Source organism: Passer domesticus, chromosome 11 (assembly GCF_036417665.1).
Source record: "Passer domesticus isolate bPasDom1 chromosome 11, bPasDom1.hap1, whole genome shotgun sequence".
Taxonomy (NCBI): domain Eukaryota; kingdom Metazoa; phylum Chordata; class Aves; order Passeriformes; family Passeridae; genus Passer; species Passer domesticus.
The window spans coordinates 33,560,502-33,586,659 of NC_087484.1; the positions used below are offsets into that span (position 1 = coordinate 33,560,502).

The 26,158-nt window shown below is 51.8% G+C and overlaps 1 protein-coding gene across 1 annotated transcript; it reads right to left on the reverse strand.

Annotated features, from left to right (window-relative positions):
- Nucleotides 1-21,661: 21,661 nt before the first annotated feature.
- LOC135278288 (serine/threonine-protein kinase pim-1-like) lies at nt 21,662-24,886 on the reverse strand. The gene is made up of 8 exons (XM_064384845.1): nt 24,869-24,886; nt 24,529-24,579; nt 24,191-24,324; nt 23,958-24,079; nt 23,134-23,310; nt 22,736-22,885; nt 22,401-22,517; nt 21,662-21,790 (listed from the first exon to the last, which is right to left on the reverse strand). The coding sequence occupies exons 1-6, from the start codon at nt 24,884-24,886 to the stop codon at nt 22,779-22,781; spliced, it is 609 nt and encodes a 202-aa protein (XP_064240915.1). The 3' UTR covers nt 21,662-21,790; nt 22,401-22,517; nt 22,736-22,778.
- Between the last annotated feature and the right edge of the window lie 1,272 nt (nt 24,887-26,158).

Genomic DNA, 26,158 nt, shown 5'->3' on the forward strand with positions numbered 1-26,158 from the left:
ATTGCCCCGCCGCCCCAGCTCCCCAGGGCCACAGGTACCACGGCCAGCGGCAGGTTCCTGCGGCCGCAGAGCTCCCGCTCCCTGCCAGACAGCGCTGAGCAGCAGCACTCGCTGCCCAGGAGGGAACCCCTCAGTGCCCCTCTTGTCTCAGCACCCTGATTTCCCCAGCCCTGAGGACAGGGGCCCTCTGCAGCTCCCTGAGGAGAGACCTGCAGCTGCCTGGAGACAGCACCAAGCCAAGCCTGAACAGGCCAGCCCTGCTGGGCCCGGCTCAATCCCCACGGAGCAGCTACCAGGGAACAGCCATACCTGACCCTTCCCACCTGACAGCGCCTCTGTTCCCACAGACTGCAAATATTCTAGACAGCGGGCAGCTGAGTGCACATACATTTTAGTATCCCTACTATTGGGAAGGGAGTACTTTATGGATGTTGTTCTTTCCAAACATCATCAATCTGTACTCTTTCAGAGGTGCACACTGCCTGTATTTCAAAGATGCTGAGGTGAAATTTGTCATCTAATGGATGTGTTTGCAAACTCAGTAGGTTCTAAGCTTTCTCTTGTGGAAAAATGTAATTTCCAGACTAGACAGTTGATTAAAAAGGTTTCCAAATGCACTCTGAGGATAAAAATATGCAAATACAGATCCACATTGTTGGCAGACTGAGAGTCTGTCCGAAACTTCCCTCATCTTTTGCCTCTCGATCGTCATGAAAGCCAAGACCACCGGGGAAAGGGAAAGATCCTGTTCTGAAAATCCAGGTCTGTCTGGTCCACCAAGCCAGATTATTGCCTACGGGTATGTTTGCTCAACTCATGGAACACTGCACCCAAGAAGGGGCAGTGTGCTCTCCTTCGCCTGCATCACCTAGCAACGCTAGTGCTGGAATTTCTCCACCCTTCTGACTTGGCTGGACTTTCTCTCTGGAATGACCTTCCCGGAGGTCACCACAAAAGGACCCTCCACTCACCGTACATCAACCACCGTGACAGAGGGACTGAGATGGGAGAAGGTTCTCCCCTCAAGGACTGAGACGTGCGACCCCTACATGGAAAAGCTCCCCTCTTTTCCCAAAAGGACTGAGACTGAAATCCCCACTGTAGGGTGAGGGAAGGTATGCGTGGGGACCAGAGCAAGTTTTGCAAGCGACCACTGGACCGAGAAGACAATGGTTCCTGCCTACGACATCTGCTGCTGACGACACCTGTTCCTGATGGACTACTGATGGACTCCTTGTACCCTTCATCAATAGACTATTTTGAAATGGGTCCCCTTCCCCCATTTCAAAAGGACTATAAAAAAGGTTAGAGCTGACTGATACCTTTGAGATCTCCCCTGACGTGAAGACGACAGGCCTCTTCGTCGACCGGACTTCGAGGGACTTTGTCATCCGCACGTCTGGTAGCTATACACCTCCTTGCCCTCCCTCTTTTCCTTTTCTTTTCCTTATTCTTTTCCCTTTCTTCATTCCTCTCTCTCTAACGCATCTTCTCTATGGCTATTTAATAAAAGTACATGTATTTTGATTTTACTGCAAATCCCCTTGTCGTGTCAGTTTTTGCACCCTGAGATCAGTGAAAAAGAACCTACACGAATCACGTCCTTAGGACGGATCGTGTCACAGACACACTCTCTTGTTGATCAGTTGACCTGGGTTTGCCTTAATTAAATTTTATGGTAAGGAAAAAAACTTAGAGGGTATGAAGAAAATCAGATGATAAATGCATTTCTTAGGAAACCCATTTGTCATCAAAAGCACTGTCAATCAAAAATTTCATGTTGTGCACTAAAAAGCTCCTTTTCTAATGTGTAGATGAAAACATTTGAGCTGTCTACAATGATGGAGTATAAATATTGCACAGAATCTAGATTAACTGCTCTAGACTCTATAGGGTTTCTGTGCTACCTTGCATGCTCTCACAAAGTATGGAGGAACCATAACAAGAAAAATATTCAGACAGGAGCTAATCTGGATGTCACTGAGGTACCCCAGCCACTGACACCAGTGATGTCACTGCAGAAGTATGTAGACATACACATCTGGATTCAGTATGAATGGAGAGCCACCTCATGCTAGTTCTGGTCAATTCTGAACATGGAAGTAGTATCACTAGAAAACAGCATTGAAGTATCACTCCTAGCTGCCATCTTCTTATCTCACCCTGCTTGGGATCACAGCACAGGCAGGCTGCCCACAAAGGAGAGACAAGAGCCACTAGGGACTGTCTGCTGTGTATTTCCTGCAGGCAGCAAACAGCCTGGGAGCAGCAGGCAGCCCCTCCTGGTGTCATCGGCTGCACATGGCCGCTGTATTTGCTGGGTGACACAGGAGGCACTGCTTGTTCCCTCTTGGCACTGCAGGCTGTGGGATGGCAGCAACGAGGAGCCTTCGGGCACTTCTGGGAGCAGCAGCAGCAGCACGACTGCACCAAGCTGCTGACTGCCCTGCAGAGACAGCCCTTGCTGGCATAGCAGAAAAGCTGGCTGCAGAACTGGACAGCAGCACAGGCAGTGGGCCAGATGGTGAGTGAGCAACTGATGGTGGTGGTTCTCGCAGGTGCACGGTGAGCACACCCTGGCAGACTGCCCTGCAGCTCACCCTGCAGCCACAGCTGCCTCCTGGCACCAGTGCTGTAGTTTGGACTATCCGGATGGGCAAAAGCCAGAGCTCAGGCCTTTACACTACTTGATTCAGCTCAACTTTCCAACAGAGCTCTAAGAACCACTGCTCCAGCACTACCAAGCTGGAGTAACTCAAAAATAGATTTGCTGTTCATTCTCAGGACAGACTATGGACCCAAGATCCCAGCTGTGCTGGCTGAGGCAGGAGGCAGTTTGTGCTCCTTGTGCAAGGAAAAACCTGTGTGGAAAAAGCTGCCATGGAGCAGGCTTACATGAAGAGCTGCGTGGGAAGCTGCTATCCCCATGGATGATGGGCCTATTGGGCAGTAAGGACACATTGTCCTGCTTCTTCAAGATCTTCTTCTTCAAGGCACTACCAGGGTGTTTTCTCTGCACTCTAGAAGCTGTGCCATCAACAGGTGGGAGGCTAAAGCCTGCAGGGACCAAAGAGGAGCTTCTAAGTGGAAGGCACTAGACAGGGTGATGATGGAAACGGCGAGAAAACTTGCCAGAGCTGGCTAACATCTCTTTGTTATCCCAAAGAACTTCAAGTATAACAATGGCACACTAATATGGGAAAAAGAATCACAGATTCCTAGAAGAGTTTGGGTTGGGTTGGAAGGCACCTTTAGGCACCATCTAGTCCAACCCTTGTGAGCAGGGACATCTTCATCCTGATCAGGTTGCCCAGGGCCCCATGTAAGCTGGCCTTGAACACCTTCAAGGATGGACCAACAACAACTTCTCTGGGCAAACCCTTCCAGCTTTTCATCCCTTTCCTTTAAAAAAAAACCCCTATAATATCTAATGTAAATCTACTCTCTTCTAGCTTCAAACCAAATTGCAGCAATGCTTCCCCTAAGAAACAAGGAAACCCAGTACTGCTTTGCTTTTAATTTCCTGTTCCAGAGGCTGGCAGGGGAAGTTACCAGAGAAAGTGCAGATAACCTTGCGTGCTGCCCTGGGGCTGAGTGCTGCCTCCTGAGGGCCCTGCTGCTGCCCTCGGGCAGCGCTCACAGCCCTGCAGGCAGAGCCCCTCGGCCGGGATTCAGTCGGGAACGCTGCTTGCTCCCGGGGCTACAGCAGAAGCACTGCCTGGGGGCTTCAGCACAGCTCTACAGCACCAGCTCCTCAGCAGGGAGTGGCAGGAGAAGGATCTCTGGTGTTTTCATGAGAAGGAGTTGCATTTTGTTTCTTCCAGGTTGCACCCTGGCTGAAAAGCATTCTTTTGAATTCACCTTGCCTGAAGACTGCTCTCCAGGAGAGAGTCTGAAGTTCCAGTGTGCTTTGCAAGACAGAATTTTCTACTCTGAAAGACTTTCAAGGTGAAGGGGGGAAACTGATATTCTGTTACTGACTCACTGAGGCCATAAGCAAGACACTTCATGCCCCTGTATTTTTCTTTCAGAAACAGAATTAAATCCCAAGCAAGCTTCCACTCAAATGCAAGTGGAACAGTCCCCCAGTCTGATTGCAACACTGCAAAGGGCAAGCAAGTGGTCAAAAAGGACCACCACAAGTGTAGCCACCACTTACTTGCTTCAGCTTCATCCCCGGGCTCAACTGTCTCCAGAATGGGCTGCAAGGATGTTTTCCTTTGCCTCCTTTTCTTCATCTCTCTCTCCAAAATCTCTGCATCCTTCCGCTCTAAGTTCTTTTGAGCCAACATGCACAATGCCACACGGATCTAGGTGCAATGGAAATGCATCATAGACTGTAAGGAGAGATACATCAACCAGACACAACATCTCCTCAGGAGCACAGAGTCCACAGAGTGCCATAGATTTCAATGCAGCTCCATATCCATTCCAAAAGTTTCAGAGGAATGTCTCCCGTCCTCACCTTGGCAATTACAAACAGCCAGGTGGAACATTTCTGTGCCACAACATTACACTGCTCAAACTGCAGCCTATGTCAGGAAGCCCTGCTTGAAGCATGAAGGTCATAGGAGTGCTCCAAGACAGAGGAAGAGCTGACACAGCCAGTGAGCAGGCAGTTCGGTTCCTACGGGCCATGGCAGGAGAATAAAAACCATGCGCAATATCCAGCAAGGAGGGGTAATTAGCTGTTGCTTAACACTCATGGCCAGGAATTGCAGCTGTTTCTCACTTCCTGGCTTCTGAAGGACTCAGCTCTAAAGGACTCTGAAGGACTTGGTCTCTGACATCAGGAGACCAAAATGGGGAGTCATATGAAAACAAGCTGCAGAAACACTGCTGTTAATGAGCAGAAAACTTGAGAATGAGAGGGCTGTGACATACAGCCAGAAAGGTAACCAGGAAAAATCAAACTCTCCCATTTTCTATTGCAGCCTTGCTTACACACAACATTAGAATCTTTGCTTCTCTGCTTCCGAGGATGCACTTTGCTTACATTCACTGATGTGTAGCTTATTCTGTCATTCAGAACTTCTCTAAAACAGCCTTTGCACATAAAGAATGCTTCTGACATGACCTTAGCACCATCTCCAAACCAGGCACCTTGGCACCACTGGAAATAGCCAAGCAATTGCTCTCTAGTTGTCAAATATATTCCCAAGAGAATCCACATTGCCCAGGAGAGGATGATTATGATTTTCAGTGACATTTTGGGCCAAGCACTAAACCGCCACTGGAAAGGAAATCTGCTCATCCCTGTCCTTCTCCCTTACCTTTCCAAAACCTTCCCTCAGGTCTGTGTCACTCGTAAGACCAGGATTGGTGTGATGATCCATCTCCTTGGCCTGGCTCAGTGGGAGGCCTGGAAATGAAAGCAAAGGTTTGTGTAAATCTCTGGCAGATGTCAAGCCCCCAAAACCACAATGCTGGACAACAGGCAAGACAGGTTCCAGATTGCAGAGCCCTCAGAAGACACAGAGACTGTGACTGAGAGCAGCAAGGTACAATGCCTAGAGCCTCTCCCAAGGGATGGGCTACTGGCAGCAGACATGACATTACTCTGCTGGCCAGCAGACTGAAACCTGCTGCATGATGAAGGCCCCAGCCCCTGGATGCTGGAGAGCCTCTGTGTGATAGAGAAGGGCAGAGATGGAGATTGCTCTTGACAGCAATTCTTATCTGCTCTTATTCATGATGATATTAGTAAACATCTTCTTTTGGTTCCTAAAAGTCCCAGGTTCTAATACCTGGATGCATTTAGATCAACATTTTCTTCTCTTTGTTGGAATATTTTAGAGGACATGCAAAGAAAAACTTAGCATTGCAGGAGTGTTACCCAAACATGAACTGTGTTCTTGGCACTAGATAATTCATTTTCCCCGAGGGTTTCCTTCTGAACTGTATGAGACTGGGCCAATTTTGGGCCAGCCTGATTAAAGGCTGATTTTCTAATTGCAAGAAGAACAATGGAGCTCATTCTGAAATACTCTCCAACAGAGCTGTTAGAGCTAAGAGAACTAATTCTTTGCATGGTTTCACAGAGGGTAAATTCATACAGCAGCCAAGCAGTTTGAGAGGAATCCCTGTCCTAAAATGGGATTCCTTCACCCTGTAGAATGCTTCAGTCAGTAATAAAAGTGAGACAGCTAAGGATTAATGTCATAAGTCATTTCTAGGCCAGAATGAGTCCAGAAAAAATGTCACCTTCCTTACTGAGCAATACTTCTCCCTAGCTGCATTAAGCATTCCAGCTGCACATCAGCAATTAAGGAGTCATTCCAAAGGGGCCGTACCCAGGATTTGCCAGAACTAACCCTGAGCAAAGGGACCAGGGGAGCTGATTCCTTCTTCTGCATCAGCAGAATTATTTCTTCAAGTCTCATCTGTCCTATCATGACACAGCCAGAGATGGCAAAGGAACAACAACAGTGTCATTGGGGCTTTCAACTTGAAAGCATTGGCTGAGCCAGATGCACCAGAGACCGCATTTTGTCTGGCACAATGCCACTTGTCAGGGATCAGGCAAGGCAGGGAGGGAGGACAAGGCAGAAGGCATCTCCTCCCCCAGCCTCAGCCTGCAACACTGACACAGGCAGAGAGCCAGGGAAGAGATTTGTCATGGTGAACCTGCCATAGGTGGCTTTGGGCTTGTGCTGTCACAGGATGACAAACTCAGACCCTGCATAGCATGCATCCATTTGGAAGGCTCCTTCTCCCTGACAGGAAAATTTATAAGGACATTCTGTCAGAGGAGGTTTCTCTATTTCTGCCAATACAAAACCAGGCAATGTCCATTAATGTCCATCCCGTCTCAAAGGGTTCAGCTCAGAAAGTGCCCCAAGGAAAGGTTCTCTGCTACAAAAGCAGGAGGAAGAAGTGGGAACATTTCTCATTTTGTGCTAAATGCCTTGTTTTCCTTACTAATTGTGACATTAGGAAGGCTGCAGGGAGATAAAAGGCATGTGCAGAATGGAGAGGAATATTTCCTTTTCCTGCACTGCATTTCCAGGGCCACAAGGTACCACTTCAGCTCCTGCCACACAACACTTCAGACTGCAGGAATTTTCACTGCACTGCCAGAGACTACTCCCAGTGACTGAGCCCGTCAAGCAATTGAAATGCATTTAAAGAAATTTTTAAAAAAATGTGTTTTAATCAAGCTTTCCAAATGTCACCTCTGAGTCAAGACCAAAATGGTCATTTTAGGACAGACATGCCCTGTACCTACCTGCATGTTCAGAGTTCTCCTCCTTGCTTCTGCTGCTGGATCTTGGCCTGCAGAAAATGGAGGACAATGAACATGTGAGGAGGTAGAAAGAGAAAGGAGGGAATGGCTGTACCATGAAAGGAGGAAAACCGCCGGAGCATGGGCACTCTGATGAAGGAGGAAATGCAGCACAGAAACACACCAGGATGCAAAGCTGATTCATTGTCCTTAAGCTTTCCATTGCAGGAGTCACAGAGAGCTGGCCAAGCTCTGTGTGAAACAATAGCCAAGTCCAGCAGAGGACCCATCTTGAGGTGCTTTGAAGCCCTGCCTCCTCTTCCCCACCACCACCTCTGCTCTTGGCACATTGGTGTTGGCTTTGACATTGTGCTGGGTCATCATAGATGGGCAAAATGCCTAAATACATGGGACACCTGGCTGTGCAAAATAACCACACTTTGGGATGGGAACACACAGGTGAACAGCACACTGTAGCAGCAGCAGACACCTTGGCTTACCTCATCTCCTGGGACTCCTGGAATTCCAGCTGCGGAGAGCTTTGCAGAGAGCCCACAGCACTGCCAAGAGAGGGACTTACTGCCTTGCCTATGGGGGGGATCAGAGGTGGTCCCAATGACCCCTTCTTCATATCCCCTCCAATGGAATACAGCAAGGAAGCCTGCAAAGAGTAGAACACAGTGCTCAGATCAAGCATGCAGCCTTGTCCCCATTCATGCCTCAAGACATTTAGATGTGCATTTAACTGTGACCTGGCAGGAAAAGACAAGGCAAACTGATGGAGCAGCTTGGCCTAGGATGGAGAATGTTGACCTAGGAAAGGGAAGTGGTGAGGGAGATCCCAGGGCACACATTTTGCACCTCTCCCCTTGAGCTCAGTTTTCTACATTCCCTGCTGTCATTCACATATTTGACATCAAAATGTTCTGAGGTGCCACTGCCTCCACCTGGAGTATAGGGTGTCATGGTAATGGGTTTAGATCACTATTCTCCCCCTGCCCCTTAGGTACCTCACAGCCACTTCTGATCTCCAGTCATGTCCCCACAAAGCCATTCTGCAGGAGGCCAAAACCTGCTCTTCCCAAGCCCCTCATTTTTTCTGCTGCTGCCTTTCCCTCCTACACTTTCCCAGCAGTCTTTGAGCCCAGAGACTGCTGCTGAGCTCTCAGGATGCTCACTGCTCTCCAGCCCCCACACATCCACCATCTCAGCCTCACTGGCTTTCAGGATGTTCAGCAGAGCTCCCTGCCCTGCTGCTCTCTGCAAGGTCTCTGCCTGCCCAAGTTCCTCCAGGGCCCCCATGCCATGGCCAGGAATGGGAATGGAGGCAGCAGGGGCAGATGCACACCCTTTGTTTGTATCCCATCATTTTTGGGCCAGCTAAAGAACCAAATCAGGACCTGTTCAACTTCAGTGAAAGGGACAGTTCCAGTCAGGGAAAAGGTCTGAGAGCTCTGCTGACAGCACAGAAACTGAAAATTGACCACACTGCACTTAGCTTGGTCTCCTTACCTTATGTCCTTGTCCCTCTGAACTCAGCTCCTCTTCTTTTCTCCTGCCCTCAGCATAGCCAATGCCATCTTTCCCATTCTCCTGCTCTCCGCTGCATATCAGGCTTGGCTTGGTAGAAGGAGAGCTCTTCTGGATGGGAGGCAATGGCTTGGAGGGAAGGAGCATAGAGGGACTGGCCAGGGAAAACCTCTTGGCAAGAGGGTAGCCAGACAGGCCAGCAAAGTGGAAACACAAAATATAAGTGAAACCAAAATGCAAACCCAAAGCATCTGAAGTTCCATATCTCATGGGATACATTCCCTGCAAACTTCTAATTAGCTGCCCAGGGAAACATGCTCCTGCTGGCAGGCACTTGAGGCAGGACAAGGGAAAACCCTGACCCACTTCCACAGAGCCACCACAGGAACACCCTGGCCTCTGGGCTGCCCTGGGACAGCAGGGAGCCCAGAGCCCTGTGATCTCCAGCAATGGCTCAGCTGCACATGCACCCTCCTGCTCCTCTGCCTGCCCCACAGCTGAGCAGCCCTCCAGCTCCACAGGCACTGGCAGCAGCACAGCTCATTGCAGGGGCACATGCAGGGCACAGCTGTTCCCTGGCAATGTGCACAGGCTCTCTGGGCTGCCACAAGACCCTCCCTCCCACCTGAGATTGGCCCAGCTCTACCCCCTCACCTCTGTGTGAGGCTGAGCCATGCTCACAAGGGAAAGAGTTAGGTGAATTCCCACCTTTATCATTAACACATCTAATGGGTGTGGCAGTCAAGGGGAAGAATTTTTAATTTTAGAGAAAATTTATTTGGGTTCATTTTTCATGGAACTAGCCTGCATTTAATTCCTATGAACAGTATGGAGCTGGCAAGTCTGAAGGGAAAAAGCGAAGGCTCCAATGATAAGAGGAGAAAATATTCCTTCCTCAGTCTGGCCTGTGAATCCACAGGAAAAACCCACACAGCTGTGACTGCTATTTCTGTAAACCACCAAGACCTGTCAGCAACAGGCAGGCCTTATTGGTGTTTCTGTAGCACTGTAATACCATCCTCAGGGTTGGACCTGACCAGCAAGCAGAGGAAGAATGGGAAATTTATCTGTAGTGAGACCCGACATTGATGGCAAGGAAAGCAACAGGACTTGCGTCTCATGACCATGTCCAGTCTGTGCTCAGCTGTGGCCACAGTCCCTGTCCTGGCTGACAGTATGAGTGATTTGGCTGCTGTCAAAAAGGAGAAAGCAGAGTAAACTAATGACAGAATGTTGTGATGCCATGGGCATCCTTGTAGGATCATCTGTATCTGTCAGCCACCTACTCTGACCCAGAGCCAGCACTGACCAGCATGGAGCAGTTTTCCCTGATATATGGTGGGATTGTTTTTCCATTTGGCTTCAGCCTTTCAGCTCCTTCCTATCCTCACCTTTTCCTTCAGAGGTTTTTCCTTTTCCAGTAAACTCCATCTTTGAACCCGTGCTTCTGCCTGGCAGAAGGATCTGGGTTTGAATTTGGGAGCACTCTCAGTGTAGCCAGCGACAGGAGCTTGGTGCCCAGCCTCAGAACAAGGCCGGGTGACTCCGATCGCCAGCGCTTGGCACAGAGAGGCAGAGCCAGACGCGTCTGCTGCCGCTGTGGCCGTGCCAGCCACAACCTTCACAGCCTTCACAGCCCCAGCGTGGGGCTGGCCCTTCGTGACACAACAGCCCATGGGGCTGCCCCTTTGTGATGCAATAGCCCGTGGTTCTCTCATTTCCATGGCTGCAAAACCCCACCCCAACTCCATCCCTTTCCCTTCCCTTCCCAAGGGCAGCCAGCCTTAAGCCCAGCCTGGCCACGCCTGAGGGTTTCACACTGTCTAGGAAGTAAACCCTCTCCAAAGCTACTTTTCAAGTCCTTTATTTCTGGAATTCCCACTCAGTTCTGGGTTGCAGCTGGTTGGTGTGGGAATTGGTTAATTTCTCTTCACAACAAACAAAGTGCTGGGACACAAAGAATGGCACCAGGCGGTGGAAGTAAAAGCAGCTCTGCACTCCCCAGTAGATGAGCCCACAATTCAGCTGGCTGATAGCTTTAGGGAACTAATTGACCATCCAAACATTCCACTTTTGCTCTGCTTCATTGTTCCAGGGGTTTATTTCCTGCTTTCTTGATTGCAGAGACACCCAAACCCAACAAAAACATCATCTTCCTCAAAACATTTCTGACCCTGGTAGTTCCTGACAATTCAAAATTTTCTTCATAGAAATAGCACTTGGCAGGTCATTCTAAAATACTCTCCAACAGAGCAGATAAAACTAATCATGCTTGATTTAGCAGAACTAAGCCTGACCCACGGGACACGTGGTTCTGATCCCTTTTTCTGCATCTGCAAAATTATTCTTCAAGTCTCATCTCTCTTATCTATTCAAAGATCTCTGCATTAGATGCCCCCAGTGTTCAGTGGGCCGACATGGTCAGCGTATCTGTAGGGTGTAATTGGCCATGCAAAGCTCTCCGTTGTTGTGCAAGGGGTTTATTCCTGCTTTCTTTCCTGCAGACATACCCAAACCCAACATTACAACACCTGACTCAAAACAATTCTCATTTGGACTGTCCCTGAAAATTCAAACCTATACTCAGAGTGTTTCCCTGTCCCCAGGGACAGGCTCCAAGGCTGGGCTCTCTCCTGCATGGAATGAAGAAGAGCTGCTGCCCTTGCCAGTGGCTCCGGGGTCTGGTGATTAGGGCTTTGAATGCAGCTTTTGTACACACACTGCCTCTCTGGGCCAAGCAGCATTCCTGGACATTGGCACCACCTCTGCAGGCCAACATCCTCCAGGCACAGCTGCAGGAACGAGATTGCAGCAAGTGCTGGCTGAAGGAGTCTCCAGGCTGCAGCAGCCCTTCACCTCCAGCGGAATCATCTTGTGCTGCCCTGGGAGAAAGCAAAGGGGGTGACGGGCTCTTTGCAGATGAGGGTCTCCTCCATGTGCTGCTGCTCGCTGGGCTGATACAGCTGCTGGTGCCCTCCCCTGCAGATGTACCAGGAGCCTGTCTGCAAAAATAACACTGCCAGTGCCAGTGCCAGCCACCCATCCCTGCCATGGCCCTGCCCACAGGGCGTCCTGCCTACCAAACTGCTCCAGTCAGATGATGTCAGACACCATCAAAATACATTCAAACTATGCATTTTACACATTCTTTCCAAATCATGGCCATGCAGTCCACATGCTGGAGGCAGACTGCTCTTGGCAGAATGGGGGAAGCCCCAGCAGCTGCTCTCCCCATGGCTGGATGGCCATGGCAGCAGAGCCAAGTCTCTCACCGTGTCCACTGCTGCTGGGACCCAGTGCTTTGGACATGTTCTCACTGAACTCAGGCTTCTGCTACAGCAGTATTGTGCCTTCACACATTTGATAACTAAGAGTTGGAATGGCAAGGACTCCTTACAAGAGCTACCAAAAAAAAAAAAAAAGGGGAGGGAGGGGGTGAGTGAGTTAGAATAGTTTGCTCCTTTTTAATACAGGCATAACTGGATTGAAGCAGGGACACTGGGCTAATCGTACTGGGGACTGGTTTGTAAGCCTTGTCTCTAGCAATTCCCACCAGTCTGCAAGCATTTTTTAGTAGAAAGGGGTAGATAAATTTTACTGCACATCCATGAGTAAGTTGAAGCCAGAACTCCAAGTACAAAACAAATACTCCCAAATTGGCCACCCATGGGGAAAGGAAGAAGAAAAGCAGGTGAAACAAGTGCCACTGCAACTGAATTGCCTGCATTCATCCCATGGTCCAGCCTTTGTGGACAAAAGCACTTCAATTCAAACACACAGCTTAAGAGCAAGGAATTCAAGTGTTTTGAGAGCATTTAAAGCCTGATTCCTATTACTTTCAAGGAAAGGTAGATGCTAAATTCCTTAAAAACACAAATATGGGTCTATTTGGGACTGCATCCTTCAAAGCAGGAATGGAGGTTCAGAATTGCAGAACTGTTTCCATTGGAAAAGGCCTTTAAGATCATAGAGTCTTCCCAATAACCTGACATCACTAACACTGCCAAGGCAACCACAAAAGCATATCCCAGGAAATGTTGGGAGATGAGACATCTTTCTTGTCTCCTTTGTCTCCCCAGGAGCCCCTTGGCAGGAGAAATGCCCACATGGGCTTTATCTGACTCCTTTCCAACCAGCCTTTCCCTCACTCCCAGGTCACATTTGCTCTGCAGGCTTCACTAGCTCGCTCAACCCAGAGGAGCACTCAGAGGAGAAAATGCTGCCTGGTGTGGGGCTGTCTGATCCCTGTCCCATCTTGATTCCATCTGCCCCCTTCCCTCTCCCATCAAAGAGACCAAAGGATCCCTCACAACCCCACAGTACTGCAGCAGATCCCGGGCACGTTCCCTCCTCCGCTCCTTGGTGGCCCTGGGGAGGCTCCAGAGCCCTCCCTGTGTGCGGGACAGCTGCTGCAGCACCGCTGCGCCTGCGGGCCAGCAGCGCCCAAGGAGCAGCTGCGCAAGTTCAGAGTCTGAAACAGAATCCTCAGCGCACACAAATGACACCTGGCATTTCAGGGGCTGGCAGGAGAAGCTAAATCCATCTGCTCGCTGCCCCTGCTAGCCATAGCCACGGTGATGCAACTGGAAGAATTGCCCCTGCCCAGGAAGCTCTCAGGTAGAAGAGAGGAGCAAAAGCCACGCGTTTCTGAGCTGCTAGCTCCCAGTGCCTCAGGTTTTCCTTCCAATTTCCAAAGGGTTTGGGCTATTTTTACTGTTTCAACCCTTGTTGTGCACCCCTGTGAGTGAGTAAGAACCACAAACCCTCTCCCTCAAAGTCTTGAGGTAGTGACAAAGCAGAACTTGTTCTGGTGATTTTCTCACTTCTAAAAGAACTTCTAAAAGAACTAAAAGAACTCACTTCTAAAAGAACTAAAAGAACTAAAAGAACTTTTCTCCTGGTGATTTTACAATCCCATGCAGACTCTGACAGCAAACCCATGCTGTAGAGGAAAGATTGACCTTGGAATTGTAGGGCACTTTCTGGGTGGGTGTTTGTCTTGGTTTGACCTGGAAGTGAGTTTTTGGAATGGTTATGGTCAAACCAATCAGTGGCCAGATTTGAAATTGGCACCTGGTGTGGCCACTGGGATTTGGATACACCTCTGAGAACACACAGTGGTTAAAAGCAGAGCATTCGGAGAGAAACTCCGTCTTTGGAGTCCGGCAGGCAGGTGAGCTGGTCTGACGTCTTCCCCCTGACCAGCTGCGTCTGGGTGGTGGAGGGGAAGGCCATGCGGCCTGTGGGGAGAGAGGCTGGAGCCCCTGCAAGAGGCAGGGGTGGAGGAGAACTGGGACGGTTTGGGCAGCCCCCCGGGGAGAGAGTGATAGAGTCTGTGCTGGCTTGGAATTTGATATCTCCTGCCGGCACCACGGCCAGGAGGAGAAGCGCGGGGGCGCAAGGTGCCCAGCCGCTGGGAGACCGGGCTGAGCTTTTAACTCTTTTAGTATTGAAACAATGGAAGCTGTAAAAACACTGATCCTCCCCAGCTGTGAGTTTAGAGAGGACGGAGGATAAGAAAGAAGAAAGGGTTTGAGTAGTTGAAGAAAATGCCAGCAGATGCGAGTACCTTAGATGGAAGAGATGATTGGAGTGGCTTTATCTGAACTTTTCTCTCACATAGCCACGAGCGAAACAAATTTCTTCCAATAATGCAGAGACTGCACCTTGAGAGAGGCAGTTGGCCGGAAGCCAAGAATGATAAGGCCGCGAAGAGAAATAGAGAGAACAAAGACAAAGGGGGAAAGTGTGGTGGAGCCCTCTGCCTTCAGCGAAAGATCTCTGTTCCTGAGACCCAGACCCCAAGAGAATAAAAATATAGGGGGGACAGGTGTCCCAAATAGTAAGAGGCGGCCACTTCTTAAAACTGGATGATGCATTCTTAAAAGGACCTAAGGAGCAGTTTGGATCCATGGCCGGTAGTGAGAGCGCTGGACATAGGAAGAAAATGGTCACCACAGCAGATTCTCTCGGGGCGGCTGCCGCGTGTGACACAGAAGCACAAGAAGTTCCAACTGTGTTTCCGAGAAAGGACCATGGTGCAAGAGGGAGACTCCTCTCCCCTGATGAACTGGGGGGAGCATGTGTGAAGGAGGGTATTGGACTGAGATTTGAATGTTAGAGGACTAGGGGGAGGAGGAGTGTTTTGGAAGTGTTCCATTGTGGATTGTTGTGTCTGTTTTTTTCTTTTTCCCTTATGTTTCTGTGTTGTAGATTATTCAAGTGTTGTGTTTATCCCTCCATCCCCAAGTGGGAGCCTGCTTTGTTCTGTTTCCGGGTCACATCTCACAGTAACCATTTTGAAAATACACCTTTCATGGGGGCCCTGGCATTGTGCCAGGGTCAAACCATGACAGGCATAAAGGCGTCACCTCTTGTTCTTCAATGAAATACTGCTCAAGTTCATTACTCAGAGCTCTAATTTGCATTCCTTTTAAAACCTGCTTAATTAGCTGCTATTCTCTGTTATTTTACCAAATGTCCCTTTTTTCTTGAGACTGTGTCTTTTTTTTTAGACAAGTCTCAGTACTCCATCTCCAGCAAAAGGTGTCACAACAACTCTAACATGGAATCATGACACACCAAGTGCTGCAATGATGACAGTGACTGCCACAAATTCATTTCACAGCAGCCTCCAATTTGGGAGCCAATCCCACCAGGAAGAATTTTCTCCTTTCTGCCTCTCTCCTCCTGATCTTTCTATCAAGGAGATTCCTGATGGTTGGATATCAAACCCAGCACTGCCAGACATTCCTGTAACATTCCTGCCCTAGAATAGCCCAGGTTCCTCCCTGGCCAGCAAGCAGATAATCCAAGGCTGTGTGGTTCTGCAGAGCCTCATTTGTGTTGGTTGGAGCTCACAGTATGTGCTATTGGACATTTTCACTGCATCACTTATTGTTTCTTGTAATAATTGATTTAGCTCTAATATAAATTGGGGGCAGCCATGCACAGCCAGGGGTTTCCATTTCCCCAGTGGGCCATTGTTAAGGGCTTGGAGCACACCTGGGAGATGGGTTCTCCATGGGGACAGGTTCCCATCTCCTCATTTTGTCAACTGCTCTTTTAACAACCCCTTCACCTGTTCAATCAATCCTGCAGCTTGTGGATTGTCTAGCACATGAAAAACCCAGAAGTCTTAATGTCTTTATTTCTCACAGTAATAGAAAAAGCACTCTGCATCACAGTATCAGCAAACCCTATAAAAATACCCAATTTCATCCCGTCCTCCTTTATTCATTACACACAATATACAAAGTTTACCACTGACATTTGGGTTGTGGCCAGTCCTTTTCTGTAGGGTATTTAGTGTTACAGTGAGCAGCCAAAGCTAACAAATTACAGTTTTCAACATTATTTCACATTATCCATTTTTTATGGGAAGAGGAAAACAACTTGTGTTTTTGGGAAGACGAGGGTGAATTTTGTTAATGACACATTGGAAACAACACCAACAGAAGGAAAAACTGTTGTTGGAACACTCTCACATGAAGTGACAGAAAAAGGTTGGTGTCTTGAGCTCAGGTTTGTTTGTGTGATATAATAATATTAATATTAATAGTAAATAGTTTCACTTGCACAAATGAACCTGACCTCAAGATTTAAACTTTCCTCTGTCCCTCTATGTGGGAGCATTCCAAAACCAATTCTTCCTTCAGTTGGTGCTGTTTCCAATGTGCTGTTAACAAAATTAATCTTCGTCTTCCCAAACCCACAAGTTCTTTTCCTTTTTGCATATGCAATTTTTGGATGCATTTTAATACATCTGGTATTAAAAGACTTTTAAGTGCTTGCTCACTGCTCCAATCTCTTTTTAGGGCATGGTTTCTGTTTTACCAAGAAAAAAAAGGAAAAAGAAAAGAAAACCAGGAATTTCTGGCAGGACTGATTCCTCATATTTACATTTAACAAGTGACATTTTGCTCTGATCTGGCCAGACTCTGCCAGTTTTGTTTTACCAGTGGGCAGGGTCAGCACCAAAGACACAGACTCCAACTGAAGGAATCAGTGTCATTTACTGCATCTCAAAGCAGCAAAGGATCACAAAAGGAGCAGCTCAGCAATGCACTCAATCATCAGAACCAAAGATTGCTTGCAGAAAGATCCAGCATGATTTACCCTCAGACTTCAGCATCCCCCAGATCCACACAGCAGCTGGGGGAAGCTGTCACAGCCAAGGGCTGCAGAGCCACTCCTGGACACTGGGAATTCTTGCAGGTGCCTCCAGCCACAGGTGAGGCTCCAGCCTCGCTGTGAGAGGGCCCAGCTCTGACAGTGCTGAATGAACAAACTGACAGCACTTCCAGTGTGGGAACATCTGGTTTCATCCTCCTCTTGGGTCCCTCCCAAAGCCTGGCCAGGGCTCAAGGAGGAACCAAGGGAGCTGACTTTGATCCTACAGCCCCAAACAAGGACAGATGTCAGATTTCATGGCCTTGTCTGGCTTGCAAATACAAAATGATCAATACATGTTTCACTAAGGAGTGGCTACATCTATCACAATGCTAATGACCATGCGTATTTAATCAGTGAGCAGATACAAAGATAACCTTTGGTTGGAAGGTTCATCCAGAAGTCACCTTTGGCTCAGGGCCTGCTGCTCAGGCCTCACTCAGGGCTGTTATCCAGGCCTTGGCACTTCAGGGACGTGGTATAGTGCTGGGCTTGGCACTGCTGGGTGAACAGCTGGACTGGATGAACTCAGAGGTCTTTTCCAACAGAAAGGATGCTGTGATTCCATTATTCTATCCGCTGCATTTAGCTAGGTCTATTTGAGCAGCATTACTTTGCTCTAAAAGTTCCCTCTTGCTCAGCTCCTGTGGCCTATGGCGGCAGCTCCTTCAGCTCCTGGTGCTAAGCTGCTCATGCTGAACGAGATGACTTGGAGAGTTGAATACAGTCCATGCAATTCCTTCTGGGACACAGAGAGGGGAGGGTGTGGAAACAGGAGCATTGTTTGGTGAGGCCTCCTCTCTGCCCTTCATGCCCTTCAGTGCTTTGAACCAGCCAAGAGCTTTTTCCAAGAGTGCAGTGAATCAGCTGTTCCTGCTACTGGCTCTGGTTCTCTCCAGTCTCTGACCTCGCCTGGTTTTGTCCTTCTTGCTGTGCCCTCTGTTCCCCCAGGGCTCAGTGGCTGCTGCCCAGGACTCTGGGACTGGCTCAGATCCAGTGGTCAAGACCCTCCTTTCTCTGCCCTTGGAGCTGCCTGGTCACAGCAGCCTTTTCCATCTGGAAGCTCCCCATGGACAGGGAGTCCTCACCTCTGTTCCTTGCACAACCTCCAGGAGCCCAGGGCTGTCATCTCAAGTCCCCGCTGGCACTGGGGGCTCCCAGGTGCCTCAGGCTGCTGTGACACCGCTGCACACAGGAGGGAAGAGTGGCAGGGGCTGTGCTGAAAGTCAGCTCCATGTGCTGCTGCTGCTGCTGCTGTGGGGTCATTTGTCCAGCCCTGGCCCAGAGTCAGGGATCAGATCCAGGCCCTGCTGCTGCTCCCTCGGGATCAGTCCCAGTTTGGGTGTTGCTGTCAGGGTCAGCAGGAGCGGTGGCTGGAGCAGCAGGTGCTGACAGTGCCCCAAGCCCTGGGGCTGGAGGGGTCCCTGGGCTGGGCTGGGAGGGAGCTGCCCCTTGTTCTCCCTCTGCCCCAGGCAGAGCTGGGCTGGGCACAAGTGGAGCAATACAGCCAACAGGGAGCCTGCGAGTCTCTTCCAGCCCTGGCTGCTCAGAGTTTGGGCCTTGGAGCCTCAGGTGGCCAAAGGCAGCTGCTCCTGGTGCCTCTGGGTGTGCCCGTGTTCAGCAGTGCTGCTCCATCAGTCTGTGCCCAGCAGTGGGGAAAAGCCTCAGCCCTGCAGGGCCAGGAGCTGCCAGGCTCTGCCTGAGCAGCTCAGCCAGCAGGAAGGGAGCTGCTCCACACGGGAACCAGGAGCAAAGGGCTGCAGCACCTCGTGCTGGGGCAGAGCCCAAATTCTGAGAGGGAATAACAGAGTTATTCACGTGCATTGGTGTGTCAGCACTGCAGGTGCTGTGCCTGCAAACACAAGGTTCGAGACCTACAAAGGAATTCTGCAGCTCTTGACTGGATCAGGATGTCAGCAGTGCTGAACTCCAGCTCAGTCCAAATGAAACACTTCACACCTCTGCTCATATCTGCTAGATATTTTTCTTCAGGGTATCCATAGAAAAGGAAACAGAGGAGGAGCCTACATTTTCATTGTTTATCAGAAATATTTCTCTTTTTGCTGTACATTCCTTTTGTAGGACGACTTCTCTGTTAAAAACACTGGACAAAAAAGAAAAGAAAAAAATATGAAAGATAAAACCAAAAAAACAAATGTGTACTGAAAATCTTCGGTAACTTTGGATTAAGAGGCAATGGATCTTTTCAAGAAGAGAAATCAGTTACTCTGTAAATGTTCTGATGGCATGGATTCATCTTACTGACCTCAGCATCCCTTTTTTAAAACATTCAGGGTTTTGTTTGCAATATTATGTTATTTTAAATTGTGATTGAATCAATAGGAAATTGAAAGATCTATTATGCATTTATGCATTACTGTGTCTTGAGTGTAAAAATATTGCAGTTTGAAATTTGGATTTAAAGTGTTGCAAATGAAAGTTATAAATCCCAATAGATTGTCTGACAGCAGCTTTTCCTAGAGGATGTGCAGCACTCCAAGGACTTAATCAGTGGGATTGGGGCTACTTGCACCTTTGTCCTGTGCCACTCTGAGAATGTCATAGAATGCAACTTCACCTGCCACCAGCCCAGATCACCCTCTGCCACCAAAGCCCCAGGCAGGCACAAAGTGTTTGTGCTGCTCCCCCTTTCACACAAACCCACAGAGAGCTGGGATTTTTCCAAGTCTCATGTTTGCATTGGGCCAAATTCCTAGAGAAGCAGCAGCCCATCCCAATGAATATGGCGAGTTATGTGGATGGTTGTGAGCTCCACTTCCTACCTAGAAATCCTGAATCTGCTTCTGAATGCTGCTCCTTCAGCTCTTGGACATCTTCTCCCACAGAGTAGGGAAAAAATCCCCTGGCCACGAGTTAAATGGTGAGTTATGCTAAAGTTACTGCTCTGTGGGAAATCCCTATCCATCCATATCCTATTAATATATCCATACCTGGGGGTGTGCATGGATTTGTCTTGTGTACAAAGGAAGGAGTCTGCAGGCAACATGACTGACACTTTCACTGTCCATGTTCATCCCATACCCATGGGTACAGAGACATTATGGAAACCCTGGCACAGACAGAGCCTTCTGTCCATGGATGCACAGACATCCAAGAGCCCCTGGCACACACAGACCCTTCTGTCCATGGATACAGAGACATCCAAGAGCCCCTGGCACACACAGACCCTTCTGTCCATGGATACAGAGACATCCAAGAGCCCCTGGCACACACAGACCCTTCAGTCCATGGATGCACAGACATCCAAGAGCCCCTGGCACACACAGACCCTTCTGTCCCTGGAGGATGGAGCGTGGTGGGTGGGGGCGGTTGGTGGGCAGCGAGTCCCGGACAGCAGGCCAGACCCGGCTCCAGCCCTGCCAGGCCCTGCCAAGGCTCAGTACCAGCTCCTCTGGAATGGGAAAGCCCTTCAGCTTTGTCCCTGTCCAGAGGGGCAGTGCTGGCCTGGCAGCACAGGTTGTTTTCCCCTCAGGCTGCAGGAGACGAGAACACAAATCTTTCCAAAACTGAGTGCGAGGCACAGCTGCGGGTGCTCCCCATGAACCTCAGCTCTGGGAGCACTGTCTGCCCCAAGCTCCAGGGGCTGCAGTGGGAGCCCGGCTGGGCTCTGCCCCGGGGCCATCCTGCAGGGACAGCTGGAAACAGGGAGCATTCAGCTGCCACAAACAGCCAAGCCAGGGCTGCAGGGCAGCTGCTCCAGCCTGGACTGCACTGCTGTGTGCTGTGCTCTGGGACTGGGGCTCCCCACACAGGGGACTGGACTGGAGTACCAGAGGAGACAGAGAAGCTTCAGCTTCAGCCTCACTGAGGTGGCTGCGTGGGCTGGGAAGAGTGGGGAGGCTCAAGGGGATTCACAGAGCTCATCCTGCTGCAAGGATGAAGAAAAGGGAGTGGGAACTCAGCAGTGAGGAGAGCTGAGGGCTGGAGAGTGGCTCTGAATGACACTAAAATCCCACTGGACCTCTGAGACATTGCTGCTCCTCAGCCAGTGACAGCACGAGTCCCTAAGCCTGGGGCTCGGCCTTCCTTGTGGTCAGGGGCAACACGGAAGGCCAGCAAGTAAAGGAGACTGCGATGGGCTGGGAATTCACTGGGGGAAAAAAGGGAGCAGTTGAGAAGTAAAAGGCAGGTGGGGGAGAGAACTGTTCAGAGAAGGGCTGAGCTACATCTTGAGCAAGCTGAAAAATGTCATTTGGAGTCATCCCAGATTGATTTGATTTCAGAAGGTATTGAACAAGTTTAATTTTTGGGAGGTGTCATGTTTTCCCTTGGAGGTGTCCACACTGCAAACTTGAGCTGTGTTGTCAAAATGCTCAAGCAAGTCTGTGCTGCAGGTGACACCATTTCTTCTTTGGCTGATTCCAGCCCGGTGCTGAGCTCCAGCAGAGCCCTGGCAGAGCCCAGAGCATCTGCAGAGCCCGGCTGCAAGGAGAGAAAGCAGAAACTGCCCGTCAGCTGATGGCTCCTGTCCCCTTGTCCCAGCTGCCCGCAGTGCCCAGGCCGTGCTGGCCGGGCTCAGAGCTGTGCCCAGAGCTGCCCATCAGTGCTGTCTTTGGCAGCAGGGCAGGAGGGCAGGACATGTGCCCAGCCTGCAGCCAGCCATGGCACATCCACCTGCTCAGCAGCTGCCCAGAGCAGCATGCTCCTGTGCTCGCTGCCATCTCCCAAAAGCTCTGATCCCACCCTGCCAAGCAGACGGGCACCCACCTCACGCCATCCACGGCTGGAAGAAAAGCTGGTCCCAAACGATGTCCTCAGCCTGCTCCAAGGGCACGGCCCATCCACGCTGCAGCTGGTCCCAAGCACTTCCCAATCCAGACTGGACCACCTAGAATGCTTCCTCTAGAAAAAAACAAACAAATTGTTGAAAAGAGGTTAGAGACAAAAAGGGAAAAGAAGAAGAAAGGTCAAAACTCTTAGCTCTGTCAGGGCCTTGAGGAAGGCCCAACCCCTACATGCTAGGGAAAAATCCAGCCATGGGTGAGGGAGGTCCACACTTTCTCTCTTTCCCTCTGCACTGGCCCCCAAAATAACCATGATCCCAAAGCAAACAAGGGCAGTGGAGCAGCCCAAGGCCTTCCTTGCCTGCACAGCAAAGCAGCCCCTGCACAGGTTCTGGAGTCCCACCTCTGCTCCCACCACGGGGGTTTGTGTCGGGCTGGCTGCCCCAGCCCCAGCCCGGGGCACGGTGGGTGCTGGGGGCTGTTGGCAGGGCCAGGAGCCCACTCCCATTTCGTACCCACCCCAGCCCATCCCACCAGTCCCGCCAAAAAAGCAGCTGGGCAGCTGACTGAAGATTTAGTTCCATCTGCCCCAGCAAAGGGGCAACCTTTGCTTCCCAGCCAGGCTGGGCAATGCCCAAAGCTGGGAGCATTTCCCCATGTGTGGACTCATCTGCAAACTCCCTGTGGAGTTTGGCTTTGAAGAAGGTGCCACAATCATAGTGCATCACCTTCAACTGCTGGTGGCCAGGTTGAGGAAGAGGTTGTCATCCTTGATGTCATCCTCGCTGTCTCCTGCAGCAGCAGCCCCACCCGGTACAGCTTCTCTGGGAGCTCCTTCTCCTTCTCTGGGGTGAGACCAGGCTGTCAGGGCTCTGCCCAGGGCCCCAGCTGTCAGGGAACCAGGACAAGCAAAACCTGCTTGGATGACAGCCACCAGGGCTGGGCAGAGCAGCTCAGCTCCAGCACAAGGGCTGCGTGTTCCCATCCCATGACCCTGGTGCAGTGACACAGGCTGGGTTCCTTTGCTTCTCATTGCCAAGGCATGTGTGCAGCTGTAACTTACCAGGGCCCTGGATCAAAGTGTGCCTGTGGCTCTCTCCCTTCTTCTAGGGCAGAGGAATATCCTGCATCCAAGGATGACAGAACAGCTCTTCTAATGAGGGTCTGGCCAAGGGGTGCATGGATAAACACCACCCGATCAGATTTTGGCACTCTGGGGAGAGAAACCAGAAACTGCCCGTCAGCTGGAGAAGGCTCCTGTCTACTTTGCCCCACTATTCCCATGCCCAGGCCATGCTGGATGCACTCAGAGCTGGGCCTGAACTTTCCCATCAATTCTTGGTTTTGGGGGAGAGCAGGACATGTGCCACCTCCTCAGCAGCTGCCAGAGCGGGATGCTCCCGAGCCCGCTGCTGTCTCCCAGCACTGGTATTGCACCCATGCCCAGAGAAGAGGATCCACCTGGAGAGAGCCGTTGTGGCAGTGAGAGCTGGCCCCAGCTGAAGTTCCAGCCCCTTCTGAAAGGCATCTTCCCACAGACCATCTCGTGCAGCAGGATGCCCAGGGACCAGATGGTAGCTGGCTCGCCATGGTACCAGCCAAAGCGGGTCCACTCCGGGGGGCTGTATGATGGTGTTCCTGTGGAATACAGATGGAGTTCATCAGGGGGATGCTGCTGCTCCCAGAGCCTGGCCCCAGCATCCCTGGGCAGGCAGGGGCTGCAGCAGTGGCACACAGGGTGACCACTGCCCTCTCCCCAGCATCTGGGACTGGTGTACAAACTTGGGATTGCAAAAGAAGCCACTGGTGTGGGAAGGGGACAGTGGAAGCCCTGGCTAGGCCTGACCATGACATGCAAAGGAAATACCCACTGCGTGCTGGGGAAAAACCATGCCCTCATTCTCCCTGCCTGCATTGCCCCAAACATATTATAAAGGCAAGACAAACAGGGCAAGTGGAGCAGTCCAAGCCCTTCCTCTTGCCTGCACACAAACTGGCTGGGACACAGGTTCCAACCTCCCTCTCTGCTACCCCCACCCACAGCTGTTTTTGTCAGGCTGGCTGCCCCAGCCCAGCCCCAGTCCTGGGCACAGTGGTGGGCAAAGGCTGCCAGCAGGGCTGGAAGCTGGCTCCCCACCCAGCCCTGCTCTAAAGCAACTCAGCTGCAGATTCAGTCCCCTGAGTGGCAGCAAAAGGGAGAATCCCCGCTGCCACAGCCAGCTTGGGCTGAGAGATGTTGGGCCATGAGATGCCAGGAGCGGGAGCACAGCCCTGTGTAGGCTCACCTGCAAAGTGAGTGTAGGCTGTGTCTTGCAGGTAGGTGCCACAGCCAAAGTCAATCAGCTTAGCCTGCCCGGTGGCCAGGTCAACCAGGATGTTCGCTGGTTTGATGTCGCGGTGCAGGACCCCGCAGCTGGTGCAGTGCCGCACGGCCTCCAGCACCTGGCGGAACAGCTGCCGCGCCACCTCCTCGCGCAGGAACCCCCGTGCCCGAATGAAATGCAGGAGGTCCTGAGACTGCTCTGGCCGCTCCAGCACCATGACAATGTCGCTGGCGAGCTCAAGCCACTCCAGCAGCTGGACGACACCTGGGAAGCCAGTGGACACCTTGTCCTGCAGCACAACCTCCAGGGGAGCGCTGGTGCCATCGGGCTGCGGGAGGAGCACGATGCCGTCAGTGGGGCCCATGCCGGGCCGGGGCTGGGCAACCCCTCAGCCAGCCCGGGATGCTCTGCGCCCTGCGCTGGCCCCACGCCCACTCTCCCTCGAGACGTCCTGGTGGCTTCCACCATGCCGGGGCTCGGCTCATCCCCGCCCGGCACGGCCCGGCTTCTCCCGCTGTCCCGGCTCACTCACCAGCTCGCTCCAGTGCCGGATGCGGTTCCGTGGCACTCTTTTGATGGCGACCTGCAAGCCAAGGGGAGCAGCGGGCTGAGCTCAATGCCCGCCCTGCCCAGCCCCATCCTCGTCCTCCTCCTCCTGCGCCCCCTCCTCCTCCGCCCGCCTCCGGCCCCGCCGCTCACCGGGGCGCCGTCCGAGAGCCGCGTCGCCGAGCAGACGCTGCCGAATCCGCCGCGCCCCAGCAGGGAACCCAGGCGGTACCGCTCCTGCAGGGCCTCCTGCGCCTTCCCTGCAGGCGGGACGCGGCTCTCAGCGCTCGGCCCGGGGCCAGCAACGGCCCCCGAGCGCCCCTCACCCGCCCCGGCCCGGCCATCCCCCGGCGTTCGGTTTTCGGAACGCGACACGGGAGGCTCGGGGCCGGCGGCTGCGCTGCCGAGCGGCGGAGCTCGGGCCGGGCAAGCCGCAGCGGAGGCGGCGGGAGAGGCAACGCCGCCTGTGTCCTCCGCGGGCCCCGGGAGGAGCCGGAGCCGGGGCCGGGGCCGGGGCCGGGCTCGGGCTCGGGGCCGGGGCCGGGGCCGGGGCCGGGGCCGGGGCCGGGGCTGGGGCCGGGCCAGGCGGAGCCAAAAGCCGGCGATGCCGCCCCAGCCCCAGGCATTGACGCCCGCCCAGCAGCGCCAGCGCCAGCACGGCCAGAGCCGGGCTGAGGCCAGGCGGCGGCGGGACGGCCGGGGGCGGGCACGGGGCAGCCCCGCCCGGGGCCGGGGGCGGGCCGGGGGCATGGCCCAGCCCGGCACGGGGAGAGGGAGGCGGGGAGAGGAGAGGGACGGCGGGAAAGGGAGAGCGGGAGAGGTACGGGGCAGCGGGAGAGGGAGAGGAGAAGAGAATCTAAAGTTTCTTTTGTCGCTGCCACTGCCGCTGCTGCTGCCGCTGCTGCCGCTGCTGCAACTGAAGCTCTGGGGCCGTTTGTCCCCGTGTCCGTTTGTCCGTTGCCCGCTCGCCCCCGCCCCGAGCCCCACGTTCCCCGAGGGTAGCCCCTGAGCCTGTCCAAACACGGGAACTTTGCCGAGTTCAGCCAAGACCCCGAGTCTGGACTCCTGCACAGTGGCTCAGGAATCCCCTCAGTCCCTGCTGTGCATTGTCCCTGCTGAGGGTCAAACACTCTCAGAGCGCATTCCCTGAATGCAGAATTTGTACCTGACCCAAGCACTGCACTTACCTCTCCAGCATTGATTTCCAAGAAAAACAGGGGAAGCCAAAGTGTGTCTAGGTCATGGTATCTTAAAATGTCTAAAACTTGCCAACTCATGGATCTTAGAAGTGATCTTAGAAGTGAGATCTGTTTGGAATTAATGGGATGGACAACTAGTGCAAGATGGAAAAGGGGAGCATAAAAACAAATCAAGAAAAACGTCTTGAATTGTTTCAATTTTCATTTAATTTCTTAAAAGCTCTTTCAGTTTTTCCAGAATCTTCTCCTCAGTCCTGTTTGCTTTTTCCAAGAACCTTTCCCGGAGAACGAGGTGCAGCTTCTGTCACAAGGTGTGCCACCAACTGCAGCTTTCCACACTGTGGGTGCAGCACAACACTTGCAGCAAAGCAGGAGAAATATTTGAAGAATTTGACAGCTTGTTCTTTTCTTTTCCTT